Source organism: Penicillium taxi (assembly GCF_028828555.1).
Source record: "Penicillium taxi strain IBT 34144 chromosome Unknown utg000004l_segment0_segment0, whole genome shotgun sequence".
In the NCBI taxonomy this organism is placed as follows: Eukaryota; Fungi; Ascomycota; class Eurotiomycetes; order Eurotiales; family Aspergillaceae; genus Penicillium; species Penicillium taxi.
The window spans coordinates 4963084-4982619 of NW_026643206.1; the positions used below are offsets into that span (position 1 = coordinate 4963084).

General features: G+C 46.1%; 9 protein-coding genes across 9 annotated transcripts; 3 read left to right on the forward strand and 6 right to left on the reverse strand.

The window, feature by feature from the left end:
* Positions 1–34: 34 nt before the first annotated feature.
* On the reverse strand, positions 35–854 carry N7495_006724 (uncharacterized protein; the record flags this gene model as incomplete). Its single annotated transcript, XM_057209375.1, has 2 exons — positions 35–543; positions 596–854. 2 exons carry the CDS (start codon positions 852–854, stop codon positions 35–37), a joined length of 768 nt encoding a protein of 255 aa, XP_057063149.1.
* Positions 855–1528: 674 nt separating this feature from the next.
* On the forward strand, positions 1529–2311 carry N7495_006725 (ubiquinone-binding COQ10-like protein; the record flags this gene model as incomplete). The annotated part of the gene is made up of 1 exon (XM_057209376.1): positions 1529–2311. One exon carries the CDS (start codon positions 1529–1531, stop codon positions 2309–2311), a length of 783 nt encoding a protein of 260 aa, XP_057063150.1.
* Positions 2312–3032: 721 nt separating this feature from the next.
* sod4 (mitochondrial 37S ribosomal protein mS42) lies at positions 3033–4145 on the reverse strand (the record flags this gene model as incomplete). The annotated part of the gene is made up of 4 exons (XM_057209377.1): positions 3033–3545; positions 3613–3737; positions 3843–4023; positions 4092–4145. 4 exons carry the CDS (start codon positions 4143–4145, stop codon positions 3033–3035), a joined length of 873 nt encoding a protein of 290 aa, XP_057063151.1.
* A 576-nt stretch (positions 4146–4721) lies between these two features.
* Positions 4722–5885, forward strand: N7495_006727 (uncharacterized protein; the record flags this gene model as incomplete). Its single annotated transcript, XM_057209378.1, has 1 exon — positions 4722–5885. The coding sequence occupies one exon, from the start codon at positions 4722–4724 to the stop codon at positions 5883–5885; it is 1164 nt and encodes a 387-aa protein (XP_057063152.1).
* Positions 5886–6118: 233 nt separating this feature from the next.
* Positions 6119–7882, reverse strand: PIG-S (GPI-anchored transamidase GPI17; the record flags this gene model as incomplete). The annotated part of the gene is made up of 3 exons (XM_057209379.1): positions 6119–7594; positions 7650–7695; positions 7770–7882. The coding sequence occupies 3 exons, from the start codon at positions 7880–7882 to the stop codon at positions 6119–6121; spliced, it is 1635 nt and encodes a 544-aa protein (XP_057063153.1).
* Positions 7883–8327: 445 nt separating this feature from the next.
* On the reverse strand, positions 8328–9087 carry N7495_006729 (uncharacterized protein; the record flags this gene model as incomplete). Its single annotated transcript, XM_057209380.1, has 3 exons — positions 8328–8369; positions 8428–8671; positions 8735–9087. The coding sequence occupies 3 exons, from the start codon at positions 9085–9087 to the stop codon at positions 8328–8330; spliced, it is 639 nt and encodes a 212-aa protein (XP_057063154.1).
* A 440-nt stretch (positions 9088–9527) lies between these two features.
* N7495_006730 (hemolysin III family protein) lies at positions 9528–11091 on the forward strand (the record flags this gene model as incomplete). The annotated part of the gene is made up of 2 exons (XM_057209381.1): positions 9528–9704; positions 9766–11091. The coding sequence occupies 2 exons, from the start codon at positions 9528–9530 to the stop codon at positions 11089–11091; spliced, it is 1503 nt and encodes a 500-aa protein (XP_057063155.1).
* A 1687-nt stretch (positions 11092–12778) lies between these two features.
* On the reverse strand, positions 12779–13879 carry N7495_006731 (tRNA(Thr) (cytosine(32)-N(3))-methyltransferase; the record flags this gene model as incomplete). Its single annotated transcript, XM_057209382.1, has 1 exon — positions 12779–13879. The coding sequence occupies one exon, from the start codon at positions 13877–13879 to the stop codon at positions 12779–12781; it is 1101 nt and encodes a 366-aa protein (XP_057063156.1).
* Positions 13880–14776: 897 nt separating this feature from the next.
* On the reverse strand, positions 14777–15097 carry N7495_006732 (uncharacterized protein; the record flags this gene model as incomplete). The annotated part of the gene is made up of 2 exons (XM_057209383.1): positions 14777–14981; positions 15087–15097. The coding sequence occupies 2 exons, from the start codon at positions 15095–15097 to the stop codon at positions 14777–14779; spliced, it is 216 nt and encodes a 71-aa protein (XP_057063157.1).
* Positions 15098–19536: the final 4439 nt, after the last annotated feature.

Sequence of the window (19536 nt, forward strand, 5' to 3'; positions counted from 1 at the left end):
GATAATTTTCACTCAATATATAACATGCTATCGACTATTCATACTCCAAACAATTATCGGGGTCTTCAAACTCATGGCTACAGTGCTTTGTCCAAAAAGTCTCAATCGCGAACCAGGTGAAGCTATCAGCGTTCTTGATGGCCTGATCCCGAGGAACCGTATACCTCACGTTATAGGGACCATAACCATTATCAAGATCATCTGCCTCAGTACTCAACGGCGGAACTGTTAAGTAATGCCAATGCATAAACTCATGCAAGATCACGGATCCTGTTGTTTCCATACTCTCGCTCAGTTGATTCCCAATAGTTTGGCAGGTCACGGCAGCGACGCCAGTGTAGCCTTTATCGATTCCACCCTTCTCGAATGCATACGGGAAGAGAACCATAATCGCGTTCATACTCTTATAGTTCAGAAGGACTCCTTCGTCTTCTCTTTCTTCTTCTGTTATATCCTCGTCGTCATCAGCGATGGTTAGGCGACGGAGTATAGCGGCGCCCTCATATTCCATCGACTCCCCACCTGTAATCTTTTCGAACACACCTAGAAACTGATTAGCTCTGATATGAGATTAAGAACGCATTATAAGACTCACCAACAATCTTAGACTTGTCGGCGATTGGGAAGTATTTCTTCAAGATATTGTCCACAGAGGCATCATCAGCGGTTAGAACAGTCTTCGCCATTGTGAGGGCATCGGTGAGTCCATCTTTGATCTGAGTCCTTTGTAAGCTGTCGTATCCTTTTATCTGGGGAGAAGTACGCTTCTCGATAGGTTGGATGTTTCTTGAGGGTAGAGAAGTGGCTAACACCAAGAATATGAAAAGGCCTTGTAGTAGAATTCCAAAGAGCATTTTTGGTCAAAAAGAGTGGACTTCTAGATAGTCTACAGGAAATCTTAGAGGCTTTATCCCTTTGCCAATTTTCTATTTATTGCCGACGGCACAAGTATCGAACTTGGGGCTGATATTGATATAGTACTTCTGCAGGCATGCTGACTTCTAAATAGGTTGCGATCTTCTGTCGATTGCGTGACTTGAACATCCAAATACTTACCTAGGTATCCATTGTCGGATATAACGAATCTTTTCGCCCCCGGGGAGCAGTATGAATTGGAACTAGGGAGTACCTTTGATGAACAGGAGTTTCAGCCGTGCAAAACTCATAAGCACTAGCTCGTATCGCGATACTTCATTCTGACCTAAATTCTCACACCCCAAGTATCCAGTATAGGCATCTAGATATCTTCTACGCTTTGGTAATTGTCTAGTGAGCCAATTCGGTACCCGGTAAGTATCAGTAGGCTCTGGAATAGGGACTGACCTGGTCTAATAGAATCGTATAAATTATAGAGGCAGAAGCTTATAGAATGAACCGTAATGTGTTACCTAGACAGTATTGATATTACTTAGCCGCGGCTGCAAGTGCCGATCCGCGGAACGGCGATTTTTCCAAGGTTGTTCCATAATCTAGACATCTTCATCGCAACTTTAACCACAATTCCCTCTGAAGCCTACCAATCCCCTCCATGCGTCTAGTCCGAACTCTGCGACTTTCAAGTCATACAAGCGCGTTCCCGCCAAAGCCCCAAATCCCACAGCGCGGACCAGTAACACCACGAACAATCAGCACAACACAACGGCACCCAGAACTACAATTAAAAGCAAAAGGAAACACATACACCACCCGCAGAGAATTCAATCTCTCATCCCTCGCATCTCTCCTCCCCAATGGCAACAACAACGGCAACAACTCTCTTAAGCGCGTCCTGACCGCAAACCGCACACTGCCCTACAAACCAGCCGTACTGTTCAAAGTAATCTCCTCTGTGGAATCATACTCGCAATTCCTCCCCTTCCTCACCGCATCAACTGTCACAGCCCGAGACCCTGAAACCGGTTATCCAACCCAAGCCTTCTTGACTATCGGCTACGGCCCGCTGAGCGAGACTTTCACGTCACGCGTAGACTGTGACCCAGCTACCGGGGTAGTCGAAGCACGCAGCGGCGCGAAGTATGCAGAATCGGCATCGGGTCAGGCTGCTGTAAGCAGTAAGTCTGGACTAAGTGGATTGTTCCCTGGCGCTAACGAGGGTATTTTTGAGTACCTCTCTACTCGGTGGGAGTTGGTGACCGTTTCTCCTGAGAATGCGTCTAGCGGACCGCAGACTATGGTGACTCTTGAGGTGAAATTCGAGTTCCGGAACCCGTTGCATGCTACTGTTATGAGTACAGTTGAGGGGCAGATGGCTGGGATCATGATTGAGGCGTTTGAGAAACGTATTCAGGAGATGCATGGTAAGGGTCTGTAGAGTATACAAAGTATCCCACTTAATGTATAAAGAGCTATATAATGCTCCAGGGTTGTTTTGTATCTTACAAGGTTCCTTTATCTCAACCTCAACCTTATACGATGTAGATAGAAGGTTGAAGAACGTGTAGATAAATGTACAGATATTGGTATAGCACTCAGCTTGTTTTTGTTAATTTTGATGGTTGTTGAAATTGGGAGAAATAAGCACAGAAGCCCAAAAAAAAAAAACGTAAAGATCAGGTCCGGCTGGGATTCGATCCCAGGATTCCAGAAGGTTTTTGATTTCTCAAAATCTGGCGTGCTAACCGCTACACTACAGGACCGTGACATTGAACAACCTCGGCATATTTGACTATATAAATTAAAGAGAAAAACATCTGAATTTGGAATATTTACATCTTTCAGATATACCACTTTCTAACAACTCTATTTCGACAGCAGTCAACTAGGTTGTTCGGCACTATATTGATTAGTCATATATGAATCCCGCTTAGTTAGTCAGTTATTATGTTCTCACTGACAAGCCTCCATCAGCGGTAATATCTTTTCATCGCTATATAAGATGAACCTGAAACCTACATCCGGATCATTTCTTTGGAACCGACTGTACAATTTCAACATAATTCAGAAGTTAAATGCACCAAAAGAAAAGAACATGATAGTATATAGTACAGATTATCCAGACAAGGGCTTCGCTTCCAATGTTATATCATGCCGCCTTAAAATCTACGGGCAATCGAACTCCGCGCAGACCTCAAGGTGCCAACGGCATCGTGGTTGTGCAGGACAACTTCCCAGTCAATTCGGTTCCACCAGCGCTCCAAGTACTCTTCCTTTCCACGGATACCGTAGTCCATCATCCACGCATGCTCCCAGGTGTTGACACACAGGATGGGCTGCAGGTCGACCGCGCCGGGTGCGAGGGCTTTCTGGTTCTGTGCGTGTGCGCCCATCGAGCCGGCGAATTGGTTTCCGGTTGCTGCGGGTGATGCGGTGGCCATGTCGACAGATTGCCGCCGGGCGTGGGCAGCCGGGTAGGGCGAGCCCGCGTTATAGGTACAGAAGATCTGCAACAGGCCCTCGCGCTCAAGGTTCTTGGCGAGCCAGACGAAGCCGGGGCCGAACATGGCGTTGGCGGTGGCTAGGAAGTCCAACTTCAGGGATTCCACGGAGGAGCAGGTGTCGACGATGCTCATAGCGAACTTCTCGGGGATCTCAGTGCGAGTTGGGGCCTGCGGAAGAAAATCAGTCAAGTTGAAATGGTGCGGTGTGAAGAAGCAAGCCAATTGTTGAGCTTACCAGGCAGTTGAAGAAAAAGTGGTTGTTGTGAGCCATTGAGGCATAGTTGAAGACAGAGGCCATCTCCGGGCGCTTGGAGTACTTGACCAGCAAATCTCCGGGCTTGGTGTTCGCATCCACGGTGTCTATGAGAAAAGAGAGTATGAGATTCCAATTCCATTCGCATCGAAGTCTCAGGTAACCTGTCTTCAAGAGCTCGGAGGTAACTCCTCAAGGAAGCCGGAACTTACCTTCTGTCAACAGGTTCAGCTTGTCCACGAGATGGGTCTGGTAATCGGTCCAGGCAAAGTTAAAGGCCTCCGGAGACATGAATTCCGAGATACCATCCTTTCGGAAAGTAGCATCATGCTGTAATTGAGGGATGGCGTGAAGGCCACGGACCTGGAAGCGTGAGAGGGCGGAGGTAGTTGTCTGCAAAGTAACGCGATCAGTTCCTGCAACGGGCGAGGAATTGAGGCCGGTAAAAGAGTATATCATACCTGAGAGAGCGAAGCCGCGCGCAAAGCGCCCGGCCGGACAAGTCGGCTAAACATAATGTATTTAAAGGTGGAATTAATACGCCTGCAATTGAAGCCTCGAAGAATTTCCTTTCCGACATAAGACTTCCTCATTGAGTGTAGCGTATATTACATAACCCGACCAATTAGAAGACATATAACTACTTCTATATCGACCAACATTTTAAGCGCCGAGCTATTGATCTACACTTCAAACATTACTGCAGCTGCAGAGATTGCCATTTCTGCAACATAGCCTGTTACACAGGATCCGGTTTAGTGCTCGGGTGATGGCCAAGCTAAGATCATATTGTCCAACTTGAAACCCCAGACTCCTTTTATAGAAGCTCGGCGCCTATAATAGCTTCTTTGGGCCTGAAATACTTTGCCTTCATAGTTCCATTGTCACTTTAGTTCCATCCGGTAAATCCTATTATCGTCTAGTTTTTTTCTTTTCTCCTTTGTCAACCCATCATTCTTTCTACTGGCAATATCTGTGTTTGTTATTTTGAAAGTGCATATCGACCTGGAGTCGATTGTTCTTCCCTCTCTTTTCATCTCATAACTGTATTGTCGTCTCAACAGTCTCAAAATTGAGATATTCACGCTAGAATGGCAACACCGACTACGCGTTATGTCTCTAGACAGATGACTATTTTGCTATTGATTCTCATTACTTTTATCGAGTCAAGCTACGCACATGGGCCTTTTGAACTATTCTCAAGAGACTCAAACTGCCCAAGCTCGTATAAATCATGTAGCAGCAAGTTGCCGGACACATTCTGCTGCCCTTCTTCCTCCACATGTATATCCCTGGACGATGACAGCTCGGCCATCTGCTGTCCATCCGGCTCTACCTGCGACTACATCTCACCGATAATATGTGATATCCAGGAGCAGAATGTGACTGCCCATCCCAAAAGCCCTATCCACACTACGAAGCTGGGCGACTCTCTTACGACATGTGGAGACGCCTGCTGTCCATTCGGATACACCTGCCAAGGTGAAAGTACCTGTGTCTTGAACAAAAAGACTTCAAGCACACAAACAACCACAGAAGCGACCTCAAAAACAACCTCAACAGGGATCATTGGTGCGACTTTCGTTCCGATTTCTGCGCCTTCAGTCTCCGCCTCTGAAAATTCAACAAACTCAAGTACCATCACCTCCTGCCCATCATTCCCAAGCAAAGCTGTAGCAGCAGGCTTTTTCCCAGGGGCTATCTTCGGTGTCATTCTCGCCCTCCTAATCTCCACGTGTCTTCGTCGCCGTGCCTTGAAGAAAGAACTTCAAGAGAAAGATCCAAACCAGACACACCACTGGTCCCAACGACTGCGTATTTCCAACCCAATATCGTCAGAAGATACCTCCTACCGCTCGGACTTCCTCCTCCGCCCATTTATCCTCCGTCCAACACCGACCAGACGCAGTTCACTCGGGGGAAGATCCTCTCACTCTGTGCGAACCCGAGTGCGAAGTCTTTTCTCTGGAATCCCAGAGCTGGATAAACAGGTCCCACCGCTTCCTATGGCTGCAAACCCTGTTACACCCCCTCGACAGCGCCAACCCAGCACTGAGAGTATCAAGGTGTACACCCCGCCTGGAGCAGCATTCGCGCAGTCACGAAAGTTTCTCGGGCCCGAGCCGTATCCTAGTTCCATTGCTCGACCGGATACAACCTTCTCAGACTTTATGCAGCTGGGCAAGACTCAAGACAGCGGAAAGAATGAAAAAAAGCCTCCTCCTACGGTCAAGGTGACGGAGGCGTCTATTTGAGGCAGACATTTATCTGTGTGAGTTCGAGTAGGGGATTTCTAATTAATTGAGGCAAGCATATTTATCGGTTGGCGCATGCTTTTCAGGAGTCATTGGACTTGCATATTCCATAGGTCTAATTCAAAATTAGCATATTCGATTGAGTATAGAAATATTGATTTACATGATGATTTACACGATAGCTTCTATAATTAGACAACGATGCTGTGACTGTGACTGTAACTGTAACTGGTCTATGTGGAGCGCCTTTGGGCTTTCCACGATGCAACAATTCGTTTCAGTTCTTTCAATAAACCCACGGCTAAGGGAACGCCAATGGGTCCTAGCAGTGGTAGATACACAGCAACCTTGTGCTCATCTGGGAAGTACGCCTGGCCGACCATACTCTTCTCGAAGAAGCTGCGCTCAGCCTCTTTTTCTGCGATTCGAGCCGTGGCTAGTCCAGCTTCGAATTGGCCCTCACGAAGGTGGGAGCAAGTAGCAGAAAGATGTGAGAGAGTCGTAGAGACTGAGGTTGCTACGGTAGCAGGGATGGGGATGGATGGGAGAGATTCTGTGAGACGGGCAAGAGAGCCCATGGTAGATGAGGCAGAAAGGAGAAGAGCGGCAGCCCGAACACGGATCAGTGTTTGCAGGCGAAGAGGCAGAGAGGATGGAGTTGTAGGGGTGCCAAGTAGGGTTAATAGTTGGTGGGAGAATGTCATGAATGCAGGCCTCAATGATTCATGAGAAAGATGGTCAGGGTTGGTTTTGATAGTGTCTCCTTCGGTTTGGGCAAGTGATGGATTGAGAAGAAACACGCCACCCCATTGCGGAACAATCCAGCTAGAGGCCCGATTCTCTTTAACAACCAGCGGCGCCTGCGACGGATCCGGGACATAGAGAATGAAGTTGAGAGTAGGTCCGCTGCCAATACTAGGATTCAGTGGCCACTCGGCAGCGTTGATGAATGCACTTAGATCCTCTTTCTTCAGAGTCCATGCCGCTTCAGTCTCATCGTAGACAGGTGGTGGTGCCATGGGGGAAAATGTCGCATACAGCTGGACTTGGGTATCGACGGTAAAGTTGCTAATAGGAGCAAATGCATGGAGGAGAGGACTTAGGTACTCCTGAACAGCAGCTTCAATATCCCAGGATGAGGGCTGAGGGCCTGGCGTGAATAAAGAAAATGATAAATGATAGGTATCCGCGTACTTCATCGAGCGGCGCAACCGTCGGCCGATACTCTCTGCTAGTTGAGGGGGGACCGAATCAAGTCCGGTAGTTTCTCCCGAGAGGATGTAAGCAATAGTGGCTTTTTCCTCCCCGTAAAGTCGCTGAAGTTCTTCTGCAATGTACGCGGAGAGGGGTGGGCTGGAAGAAGACGGCGCAGGGACCTGGCTTGGGGGGTAGAATATATCAAGCTGAGTAGTATCCGAATGCAATTCAGATCTGGGGGCAGACAGGCCCTCCTCGGGGAGAACGCGAACAGTTAATGCGATATCCCCTCCCTCGAAAGCTCCATTGTGGACACTGTCTGAGATATATTCGCCATTTTGTACGGTCGAAGAACCGGTGTAGTTCGCTAATTTAAGCCGGAGGTGGTGAGCGGCGAACTCGTTGAGATCGTCGAGGGAATGCTGTGTTGTGCGGAGAAGATGCTGAGATTCAGACAATTGCATTGCTGGTGTAGCGACATGGATCTCGAGAGGGAAGACAGGACGACAAGCCTGGAGTAGTCAGTGAGCTGCCCAATTATTTATTGGTATTAGGGAGAAGCCATACCTTGCCATCAGCCCAGTCCACCATATCCTGGATTGGCAGATGTGCCCTGTAGATTGAGGTTGTCTGCCACCATATTGGAAATCCCAGAAAGACGATCACAGCCCAAAAAGCCGCGATCACCCTGAATCGTGTTTGAATGGCCTCTGGTGTCTCGGGGGTGGGACGCGCTGGGCGCTAGATGTTGGGGGTGATGCGGTCAAAGCCACAGATCCTTCTCCCTTTGTGTCGGTCATGTCGGGGACATGCTTTGTATTCTAAATCAAGATCAGCCCAGACCAGACCTGAGTGGAGGAGTGTTGGTGTTTGGGGAAGATGAAGGCGGAGAAGGGACCAGGTGGCTCTGCCGCATTGAGTGCAACTAGAGTAGATCAACTTTCGCAAAATGGAGGGACCCCTCCCTGAGTGAGTTTTTGATTTATGAACGCAATATTGGAGGAATCATGCATAGTTCGATGATGACATTTTCTATGTCGATGTCTTTTTTACCTGGGTATTACCTTTTTTTCTAAATTATCCACAGCGTTCTCTACTCAATGAGCGATGCAACTAGGTTCGGACAAAATAAGTATATTTTGATGTCCTATTACACTAAATCAAATGGGTATCCTGTCCAAATAACGCCGAATTAATGCGGTGGTCATAATCGACCAAACCTTTGAAACAATCTGAATGGATTCCCTAGTATTCCTTCTCGAAAATCTTCTGGATCGGTTTGGCAGCCTGGATGATAGGAATAAATTAGTAAGAACCCATAAATCAAGTGATGAAGGTAGCGAACATCAATGAACTTTTCAAGATCCTTGTCCAAGCTGGCGAGGTCATCTTTGCGTTTCTTGTTCTCGGCAATAAGCGCCTGTTTGCGCTTCAACAACTCCTGACGGCCTTGTTCGAGTTTTTCCCGTTCAGCATGTTCGTGGCTAATTCGGGCAATCATCAGATCATGTTCACTAGTCTGCTCATGCTCGGGAAATATCTGAAGGAACTCTTCGACGGGAATCAAGGGCAGCAAACGGTACTTGTGACTTCAGGTGGAGAGTAGAGTTAGTTGGCTATCCCCAAATAGCGAGCGCATGATTTGGACTTACTCATAAGCGTCACACGCAGCGATTTCGCCGGTCAGGTGTTTCTGTTCATAATACAAGTTCTGTAGTTGAAGGTGCAGACGGTCGATTTCCTGACGGGCTTCAGCAGTAGCCTGTTTTGTCTCGCGCACACTGTGGATGGCGTCGCGGTTTTTACCACGAAGCTGCGACAGTAAAGAAATGAGCACTTTCTGTTGCTTTGCGACGCCGAGCGAAAATTCGTGGAGCTGGGAGGGCTCGGGGGCACCGGCGGGATTAAGCAGGGTCAGAAGATGCTGACACTGAAGGAGGGTTTCGGTGCTCGCATTCAGGACTGGTAACAGCGAATCCTCGGTGACAATTTCGCCGATAGCCATCTTAACGTTTGACGTTGGTAGATGGGTGGCGTTCGTGGCGAAAGGTACCTTGGGAAGGGGGAAAAACTAAAGGGATTAAAGTCGGATTAAGTGGAGAAGAGGGTTAGTAGGGGATAGTGGAAGATCCATCAATCAGATGCCCATGTGAATGCTCGGCCGCAGATGGTTGGGGAAATCAACTTTCGCCTAATTCTACTTTCACCACCTTCCTCTTTCTCTTCCTCTTTTTTCTTTCTCTTCCTTTTCCTCTTCCACCCCACCTTACACTTTACATTATGTGTATATAGACTCCGCCCTAACAGAATCCTTCTCTTGAGTCCTCTCGGTGCTTTCCCTCATTTCTATCTATCCAGACCCGAGTCTCACCCCGGATACCCCCGGGTCCGCTGGTTCCTGCACACCTCTACTACTTGACTCTCACTTTATATTTACGGGCTAGAATGGCCTGCTCAGTATCCTCTATGACGGTCGAATCCCATCCTGAGGCGATCTCGTCCTCCATCTCAACCCCCGCAGAAGCCGAGGAAATTTCTCTGAAAGATCGGCGGAGACACTCCAATCATGCCCCTAGGAAACTATCATGCGACTACTCAGATCCAGACACCGTCTTCCTTCGGGTAAGGTTTCCAATTTTTCTCCGGGAATCAATGTTAGAATTTGGATCTAACTATAGTTCAGGTCGAACTCTTCCTTGCTGAACTTGAACGGCGTATGCACTGGATCGAACAATACCGCAAATCTCACATGGGTCCGATCGATGCCAGTCTAAAGCGGGGCTATGCGGCTTTGGAGGCCGTGAGAGACCGGTGTTCTGTCGCATCGGGTGAAATCATGGGTAGCGGCAAGAGAAGTGCCAAGATATTGGTGGAGACTCTGGAGGATCGATACAACGAAGCGATGGCGACCAAGGAAACCCTCGAACAAAAGGCACATGTCGGAGTTCGCCTGATGGAGTCGTTCTTGTCGGAACTTGAGTCTCGAGCACACACCGTCCGTAGCCGTGGTCTATCTGGAACCTTGGATGATGGGTGGAAGGCTGTGGATTCAACAATGGTACATGCCCAAGAAATTGTGGACGAGGCAATGGAGCGAGCGCGCCATGCTCGTGACACAGTCCTTGAGAATATTGAATCTGCACTTGCTTTGGCCCAGAAGAACCGTTTGATCACCTATCACGATCTTCCCGATCCTTGGCGGGTTAATCCCCACATAGTGCGGGGATACCGATTCACACATTCCAAGGTGGAATGTGTGTCGTCCGCTTTCCATTTCTCTAATGAAATGGTCAACATCTGGTCCCATGTCATCGGCCTCATCATTGTCCTCGCCATTGCCTTCTATTTCTATCCCCTTCACACCAACTTCAGCATGAGCACAAACACAGATGTGACGATCGCCGCCGTCTTTTTCTTCGCTGCATGCAAATGCCTCGTCTGCAGTACCATCTGGCACACCATGAACAGCATCGCCTCCCAATCCCTGATGGAGCGTTTCGCCTGCGTCGACTACACCGGTATCTCAATGCTGGTTGCCGCTTCGATCATGACGACTGAGTACACCGCTTTCTACTGTGAGCCGGTCTCGCGCTGGACCTATATGCTCCTGACCATGACTCTGGGTATCGGTGGTGTCATCCTCCCCTGGCACCCCACATTCAACCGTCACGACATGGCTTGGGCCCGTGTCGGCTTCTTTGTCACTCTAGCCTTGACTGGCTTCGCTCCCATTGCCCAACTATCATGGACTCGTGGCTTTGAATGGTGCACCTACTTCTATGCCCCCGTCATGAAGAGTATCATGGTTTACTTTGTTGGTGCTTGCATCTACGCCTCCAAGATCCCCGAACGGTGGAAGCCCGGTCTGTTCGATTACGTTGGCGGCAGCCACAACATCTGGCATTTGGCAGTCCTGGGAGGTATCCTCTTTCACTACCACGCTATGCAGGATCTTTTCACAGGCGCTTTTCTGCGTGCCGCAGGCGAATGTCCCGGTTTGCTGTCATAAAATGATAGTTCAAGACTTGGTGGACTTCGTATGATCTCTTCGTTTCCTTTCTATGGCATATAAGCATGATAAATGGAGACAGGTAAACGACAAGATCTAAAAAAAAAAACCCCTAGACAAACTTTCTTTTCAATCCGCAAATTCTACATCGGTGGCATTCAATAAATATACATAGCTTTTATCTCTTTTTAGACATAGACGGAGTTGTTCTTTTATCTTTCTTTCTTACCTTTTCAAATTCCTTTTCTTTTCGTCGGATTTTGGAGAATTCAAGACTCGTCTTTGCTTGCTCTAGAGTTTCTTTTACTTCAAACAGCACAGTGCCACTAGTTCCTTGTATTTATTACTATTTACTGTTATATTTAGTCTTACTTTCGGTTTGCTTTGAATTCCTAAAAGTCATCTGAGTCAACTGAACAAAGTCCGCAGAAAAGTCATAAGGAGTAGTAGTACTGCGAGACATGCTGGTCTATTTTCAGCAAGGCCCTAATTATATCCAAGTCTACCTAGAAAATTATCGATGTCTTCATAGTTCGTTACTACCTAGGTATGGTGTTCCCTACTCTTTTTTCATCAAGTGCTTTGGTTTATCTTATTACTTGGAGAAGAATCTGGTTTGTTTTCATCTTCCATTTGCCTTGAGTCGACTTCGATTTTCTACTTTGGACTTCCAAGGTCAACTGTAGACCCGTTCAATAGATATCAGATCCCCCAGAAATCCAATTATCTTATTCTATCCTCACTTTTACCGAGATATCTTATTTCAAAATAAGATATCAAAAGTACTTTTCAGATTTGATCATCTTCTCTGGGTGACAACTTGGATCCCCTTTCGGAAGAAATATATCCCCAATATAATGGCGAATCAGCATCATTACGAGTGCCTTAATGATAAAATAAAGCCGACATCCTTTTCCTAGGATTGCTGTGAGCTGATCCAACTTCTGGCCTCTACTCGAAGAATATCTATCCATCTCTCGGTCAACATCTAACCTTGGAAAAGATATCTAGGTATCGCGATTTAAGAACATAGTTCGAAGAAATGCACTGGAATTAATGTGCCTATGTTATCTTCTCTCCTAAAGCTCAACTAAACCTTCCATGAAATATGACCTACAGTTCCCGATATATAAAGGTCACTGTCGAAATGATATCCGATAGGACATGTGTTTGACCTCGACCATGATCATCGATTCTTTATAATCCATGTCGACTTGGAAATTTCTATCAATTTTGGCAGAATGAGGGCGAAAGCAAGAAAATATATCACGTTTATTCACCGTCAATCGTTCAAAATCAGCATTCCCAACCACGGCTTATCAACAACTTTCAAGACTCTTATGTCAGCGGCAATGTTAAATCGTAGTTACTATATTTCATTGATTACATAGTGGTATGGACAGCCTGCTAGTGGTTGACACCTGAAACATCCACGTGGTCTTTGGCTCTCGACTCCCCTGGATTCCTCTGATCCATATATTTGGAATCGATCGCCTTCACATCGGAAATCACTATCAGCGTACAAGGCAAAACAGTGCTGGTTGTATGACATCGAAGTTGAATGCTATGATCTCCTGTTGTGGCTGGAGATTCACTCGGCCAATGCAAAACTGAGTACCGCTAGCCAGAAGCATATGGTGGTAAAGAACTGAAAATTTCTTTTGGGTATCATAATTTTTCAACAAGTTCACTCGCTAGTCTCTGCCTTGGCAGCAATGGCACCACCATGTTTCTGGAAGTGGCCCTGCATCCAGCAGCGATACATCTTCAACTTAGTTTGGCGATTGACCAGTAGTCGCCGGTCAATGCCAATATGCACAACATTGAAAACACCATTTGCAATTTTATTTTGAGACTCCTCCTCGGTCTTTTCCAGATCGATCTGTAGGCCGTTCTCTGGTGTCCAGCGACTCCACATTTGGACCAACTCCTCCTTATCGAAGAAGTAGACGCGGGTACCATCGCCTCTAACGTAAAAATTCTCCTCCATATAGCGGCCCTTCTTGAAGCGCACTTGAGCCAAGTCCCCACGGCCGTAATCACGGAACAAGACACGGCCACCAGGCTTAAGTAGGCGGTAAATATTGCGAATAGCATGATCCCACTGCTTAGGATTCAACGCAGAGAAGATAAAAATAAGAATAACGACATCGACAGAGCCCTCTGTCAGACCAGGAGGTAAAGAATCGACCTCCTCAGTGGGGACAGAAGCAGCGTCCCAGACATCGGCGACCATATGCTTGGTATCGTAATGTTCGCTGTCCCGCATAACCTGTACAGCATACTTGGAAAAGTCACAAGCATGTACCATCAACTGGTCATTCTCATTGTTCTGGATCAGTGGGAAGGCAGTGTTGCCTGCACCCGCGCCAACCTCCAGAACAACCTGAGGGCCAGCATCCTTCTGTGTCACATCTGCCAAGACCGGAAACTCCTGGCGAAGCCATTTACGGTCCTTGAAAAAGTTGGAGGTATTATTCTTATAGAACAAATTCCACCATTTGGCCGGGTCGTTGTTGAAGCGGTTCTGGTCGAATTCAGAGACAGGTGCTGAGCGCTGCTTCTCATACTGGCCCTCGGCAAAAGCTTTGAACTCGTCATCGGGTTCAACATGGTCCCAAGCATTAAATTCAAACACATTATCGCCCTGCTCGAGGTATCGGGATCCAAATTGGAAGGGATCGCTACGCTTCATATTGTTGGAGGGGTCGTGAGAGCGCTGAGGGGTGACTTGTGGTGGTTGCACATTTTGAATGAAGTCACGAACAGTAGGATCAGTGATAGGCATTGTGCTGATCACTGGTCTAAAACGAGGGTAGTCACTGGAAGTAAGGTGAAGACAAGTTCAATAAATTTGTTGACCCCGGGAAATTTGAAAAAAAAAAAAAAAATAAGGATCAAAAGTTAAGATTCAGGCATCAACCAAAAAAACCTAAATGGTATTTTACAACTTGAAAACCGTATTCTAATCATTTAATACATAAAGACGGGGTCCTCAGTGTTAGAGATATGCTATCTTATCTGCTAGTTCCGTCGTGACGGAAACCGGGGTGTCGGTTGTGGCGTACAGGTACTGTTCCACAACAATCGCAAGAAGGTCAGATATATGGAGTGACCGAGACCCAAAGACACGAGATAGAAAAGGGCAACGATTGAAGAAACCCAAATTTCGGTGGTGAGCCAATTGTGGCTATGGATCCTTCACTATGGTGAGTCACTAGTATATCCTGCCTAATTTTCGTTTCATAAAGCGTGCTAATCACTCCTGTGTGTATGTCAGATACGATCATCACCACCGTGACTAAAGATGTTGAAATGATTGATGAGAAGTTCTTGCAACGTGTCCTCGACAACCTTTATTAAGTTGATTTCCACATTCTTGGTCAGTTCAAAGGCAAAGATGCACCGTCTAAGGTATATCAGTATCAAATTGTACAAGTGATATTGGACACCGCCCAAAGCATGTTCAATCCTCGGTACGCGGGATATAGGAATTACTTCTGTCAATGATAGGATATCGTCACTCGATGCATACCGAAAAGCCATTCAAAAGACAGTAGGTACTCATGAAGATTATCAATTTCATGGCTTACTTCGCGTCCCACCGAGACTTCCGGGTCGAAATGGAAGAAGATGCGACGCAGGAGGGTGAGTTCTAAGCCAACAGAAGTGGAAGGAACGCAAGCTACCGTCCTGGAGGAATATAGGCCTCGGAGAACCCGAAAATGTAGTCACTTGTAGGAGAAGAATACAGTGTGGTTGAAGCAAATTGTTCATCATGTAGGCTAGGGCCCTTCAACTTTGCAGGCCCCTCAATGTAATCAACACGGGTGTGGGACTTGTGGAGAGCCAGGCCAAAGGAGAGAAACATGTCCATAAAAGCGTTCGGGCTTTTTAATCAAATAAGTATGGATTAAGATCAGTAAAAACCATATGATCATGACTTTACCGAGTTGACCGAAGAGCAACTTATGGGAGCGCTAGACTAAACTAACCACAACAGCATGTTCAGATAGGATGGATAATACAACCTTCGTAGCACAGTCTCCTAATGAGGGTTATGGGCTGGTTTCTCGAGGCTAGACAAAATATTTACAAAGTGCATCGACTTTGATTTCACCTCAACTTCAACTATCATTTCACTTTCAATCACTTCAAATGCTGAAGTGTTCTCTCCTTCCAACACACACTTTTATCTCCAGCTCTCTTTTCCTACTATTGCCACAATAGAAAGCACATCACCTGTGGATTTCATCCTCTTGAAAACAGACATCTGGCATGGAAACGGAGCTCTATTTACATCAATGAAAAGCTCGGTAGAGTTTGGTCTCTATTATAGTACCAACTCCGAAAGGAAGCACTGGTAGAGCAGTGAAATCCCTCACACTCTTCTGGTGGTTATCTGAGTGCACTTAAAGAGTCTGTGGGTACCAGCATTCGTTCTCATCTGAGCCACCTAATCTTGGAATACTCTTCATGAAAGCCATCATAATTCCCATATTGATATCATGGCTGTTCACCCTATCCCCCATATCATCTGAAATACTGTGGTGCAGCGTTTCAGAAATCCAAATTCTGATATACAGCAGCTTGCCACTCTCAAATGAATGATCAGCAAGAGAGACACCCAATAGACTGAGATGTGAATGAGACAGTGAGCGGTCATCCGCCCGATGGTGGACTGGATCACAGCCCTTTTGCCTTTACAGTCATCCCTTCACGACTCTATACATGTTTCATCGGAAAAGCTGCTAATATGTTCATTCATGTTTGATCTACGGCTGCCCTTTGACATCATAAACCAGAAGCAGAAGTCAAATGCCGTCTCCAAAGCATTGATAGAGATTATTGGCTAGCAACAAATTAAATTCTTTCTCATGGCACTAGTGAGTCTTTCGGGGGCCAACATATCAACCTAGTGTGACCGCAACAATCATACCACATACACCTCGTCATGTGGTTCAGGGATTTTGCTTTCAAAATTGGGCGTGACCTCGGGATGGACAGACCAGATACGGAGTAGCCAGTCATACTTAGACATAAAGATCTCAAATGCAATATTTCCTGTGCCACTATTATCTGCACGCCACATAGTAAGCCAGCAGCCTTTCGAAGCTCCTCTCTGGCTATTAGTGAGCCATTTAGGGCTAGATAGGTATGATAAAGATGAGCACCGTCTCTCATTTGCCGGATATCTTAATACCTAAGTAAAACAGCCATCATATCATGCTTCTGCATCCATCCTAATTACCCTTTTCTCCGCATAATTTCTTTTTTCTGACACCCTTGCATATTAAGTCCATCCTTACACATGCAAAGTGAATCACCACCTCGTATTCACCCCTATCAAGCACATACCTCAACAGAATATCATGCAGCAACTAGAGATATAGCAGGTAATATCTCGGACGTTTTTTCTAATTCCATCGACCCCTCCTTTCAAACAAAACCAAGACTGCAGAAATGCTTAGAGTAGCGAGCTTACAAGTTGCAAGTTACATCAAGCGAGTCACTCTGACGACATGGCTAATCAATGGATGCAGGCACCAACCCAGCGGTCTTCTATTTTCATTCCACAATCGTCTGCCCCATATATAATCTGAGGCTTCTTATTTGTTACCGAATATCTCTAGCACATTACTCCGATTTTCGCTAATATCTCTTCAGGTGAACTTTTGACCTAGCCGAATGCCGGAATATATTGAGAAGTATCTTGCTTTATCATGTTGATGTCATTATCGAGGCATTGATAGTGACTTGCAACCTTGTTCCATGTTCTAAGGATCTCCCGTTTGACCCTATAAAAACACAAATTATGTCATACATGAATTAGACTTCTACGGAGCTACTCCGCATTGTCCATCACTTCCAAGGTAGATAGTCTGAGGGCTCTGACCATCACATGACATATATCATGCATGCTTCACATATCACGAAGCTGCGATGAGGTGATTAGATCCATGGATCTGCCTGGGCGCTAAAAAATGATTGGCTAACAGCCTGTCAGATCATTGAAAGTATCGCTGATTGGAGATTTTAACTAGTCATCTAATCCATCTTATCGGAACTAAACCATATTAAGAGAGCCATACAATGGTATGGGACGGTCCGAACCTCAGAAATATCAAGCTAAAGTTCAAGATTTGGTACTTCATCGTGTCCGTTTCTGGCAGGTGCGTATCTCTTCCTTATTACGACCCCTGTGTATGGCATTGGCTATGAGCTTTCCCCTATTGTGACCAAAGTCCGAGTGTGTGATCTGTGCCCAAGGCCGGTGCTGGTAATCAAAAAAGCAATATGATATTCGCGGGGGTAGCTCCTTATTTGGAGTGGTACCTAGTTATGACAGGGAATATTGCCCAAATGCAGATCGAAAATTGCGTATTGAGGAAGAAGAGTCTTGGAAAGGAGTACGTGAAGAGGGTCCTTGCAAAAGTAGGTAGTTTCAAGGTTGCCTTATTATCCATGTCTCATAGGCGTATGTGACTCGATTCTGACCTGCTCATTTTGTAATTTGGTGAGCTTTGCTTGTTTGGAGTTAATGAATCGAACCTCAAGCTTTCAACGTATACTCATGACTCGATATCCTAACGTGACGTAGAATTTCCAACTCAAATGATATCCAAAGCACCCAGGATACCTACTAGGGTAAGGCAACCTTGACATTCAGTTCAGGTAGCAGGGGTGGAGTTTTCCATACTCCTACATCTCTTATTAACCGAGATATTCGTAAGACTAAGAAAGTACCATCTCGAAAGAATATATTGCAGTCACTGACTCACTAGTGGTCCAAGCTTTCCGACCAAATAACTGCCTGGTAATACGAAACCGACCCGACTCTAAGCATGAAGATCCGGTGTATTGGGCGACGGGGTGCATAGGATGGTCGGTGAAGGAAATACACGAACATATCCCCTCACCCGAAAATCAGATGCTGCAAAGCGCAGCTCCCGTGTACCTTCTCACTTCAGCTGGCCATGTATCATCTATGCTTTTTTTTCTTTTACCTTGGTCAAATATGAACATCTGCACCGACGCTAGGGCCGTGAGCTGTGCTTCGGCTCACCTCCCTAGCGTGCAAAAGTCCCTTTTTTTTAAAAAAAAAAAAAAGATCTTTCCCACTTGAAGAATAGGACAGCTTCTACATCCGCTTGTATGACGACACGTGTGTTTCGAGTTTATTCTGGTATTTTTATCAGTTAGTATTCTAGCATTTTGGATTTAGGTTCGATGATCATATTTCCGGGCCGTTGACTTTTTCTTGAGGTTAGGGTTGGTGTTGTGGGGGTCTGATGAGGGAAGCTTTGCTGTTCACCGATTAATTGTGCCTAATCTCAAACAGGTAGTATTGCTTCTGATATATGCCTAAGTAGTTCAGATGGAGATTCAATGTATCTAATACTCTAAGGACAAAGAGAATCTTGGGATGGTTCGTACCTAGTTCGATTTACAACAGAACCAGGTGATTGGAGAGTGTAATCCTATGTACTCCATCGAATCAATCACCAAACCGTAAATCTAGAAATTAGAGATTCCGAACCTGTTCCTTAAAACCTTATTCAGATCTCTAACTCCGTGAATCCGACTATTGAGCAGTATAATAATAACTCTTTGGGCTCTGATCGACAGATTCTATTAACCGGGGTAGAGCCGGGCCGGTGTCGCGTCACTTACCAGCTGTCAACAAAGATGTAAAAAAGAAGCATGAGGCTGCAAAGTGACAGAGCGGCAAGCTCGAGTACGTGTCTCAACGTATCTGGTGACTGGTCCCACCTGGGCATAGAGTGATGTGGTCAAGACTGGAGTCAACGGCGACCTTGCGGCATGCAACCACGTGGGGTGGATTTAGTAAAAAAAAAGAGAAGTAAAAGAAAAACAGAAGGAAATGCAACGCCCCAATTGTGCAGGGTCTTATTGGCGGTGTAGATCGTATCACTGTCTATGTAGATCGGCGATCAGGCTTGAATTCATTCATACTAGCTGACTCCACATTTTTCTTCTCTATGTATCTCTCTCTTTTTATCTTGGACCTTTAACTTGTACTCTACGGAGTAGCTTTCTCCACATGGACCAATTAGCCCACAATCCTGTTTGGATCCCAACTTTCGTTAATTCAGATCGGTTGGCACGGAAGCTTGTAGTGTCCCCGATTGGTACAGAACTGACTGGCATCCTATACGCTAAGTGGGGAAGGGACTCTTGGAGCTTGGATCAGTGTGGCTGTGCTAAAATACTCACACCTGGGCACCCGGGCACCAACTTGCCCCGGTGTTTCCAGGTTCTGAAGTTCAAACTTGAAGTGGAGTGTGTGATGTATAGATAAGGAGTACCTACCCACAGATCAGTCTTGAACGATGGTAGGTCAATGTTTCTTTCGAAATATTCATACTTTAGATGAATAGTTTAGCCCATAACTAGACGATGGTCAAAATCACAGTACATATC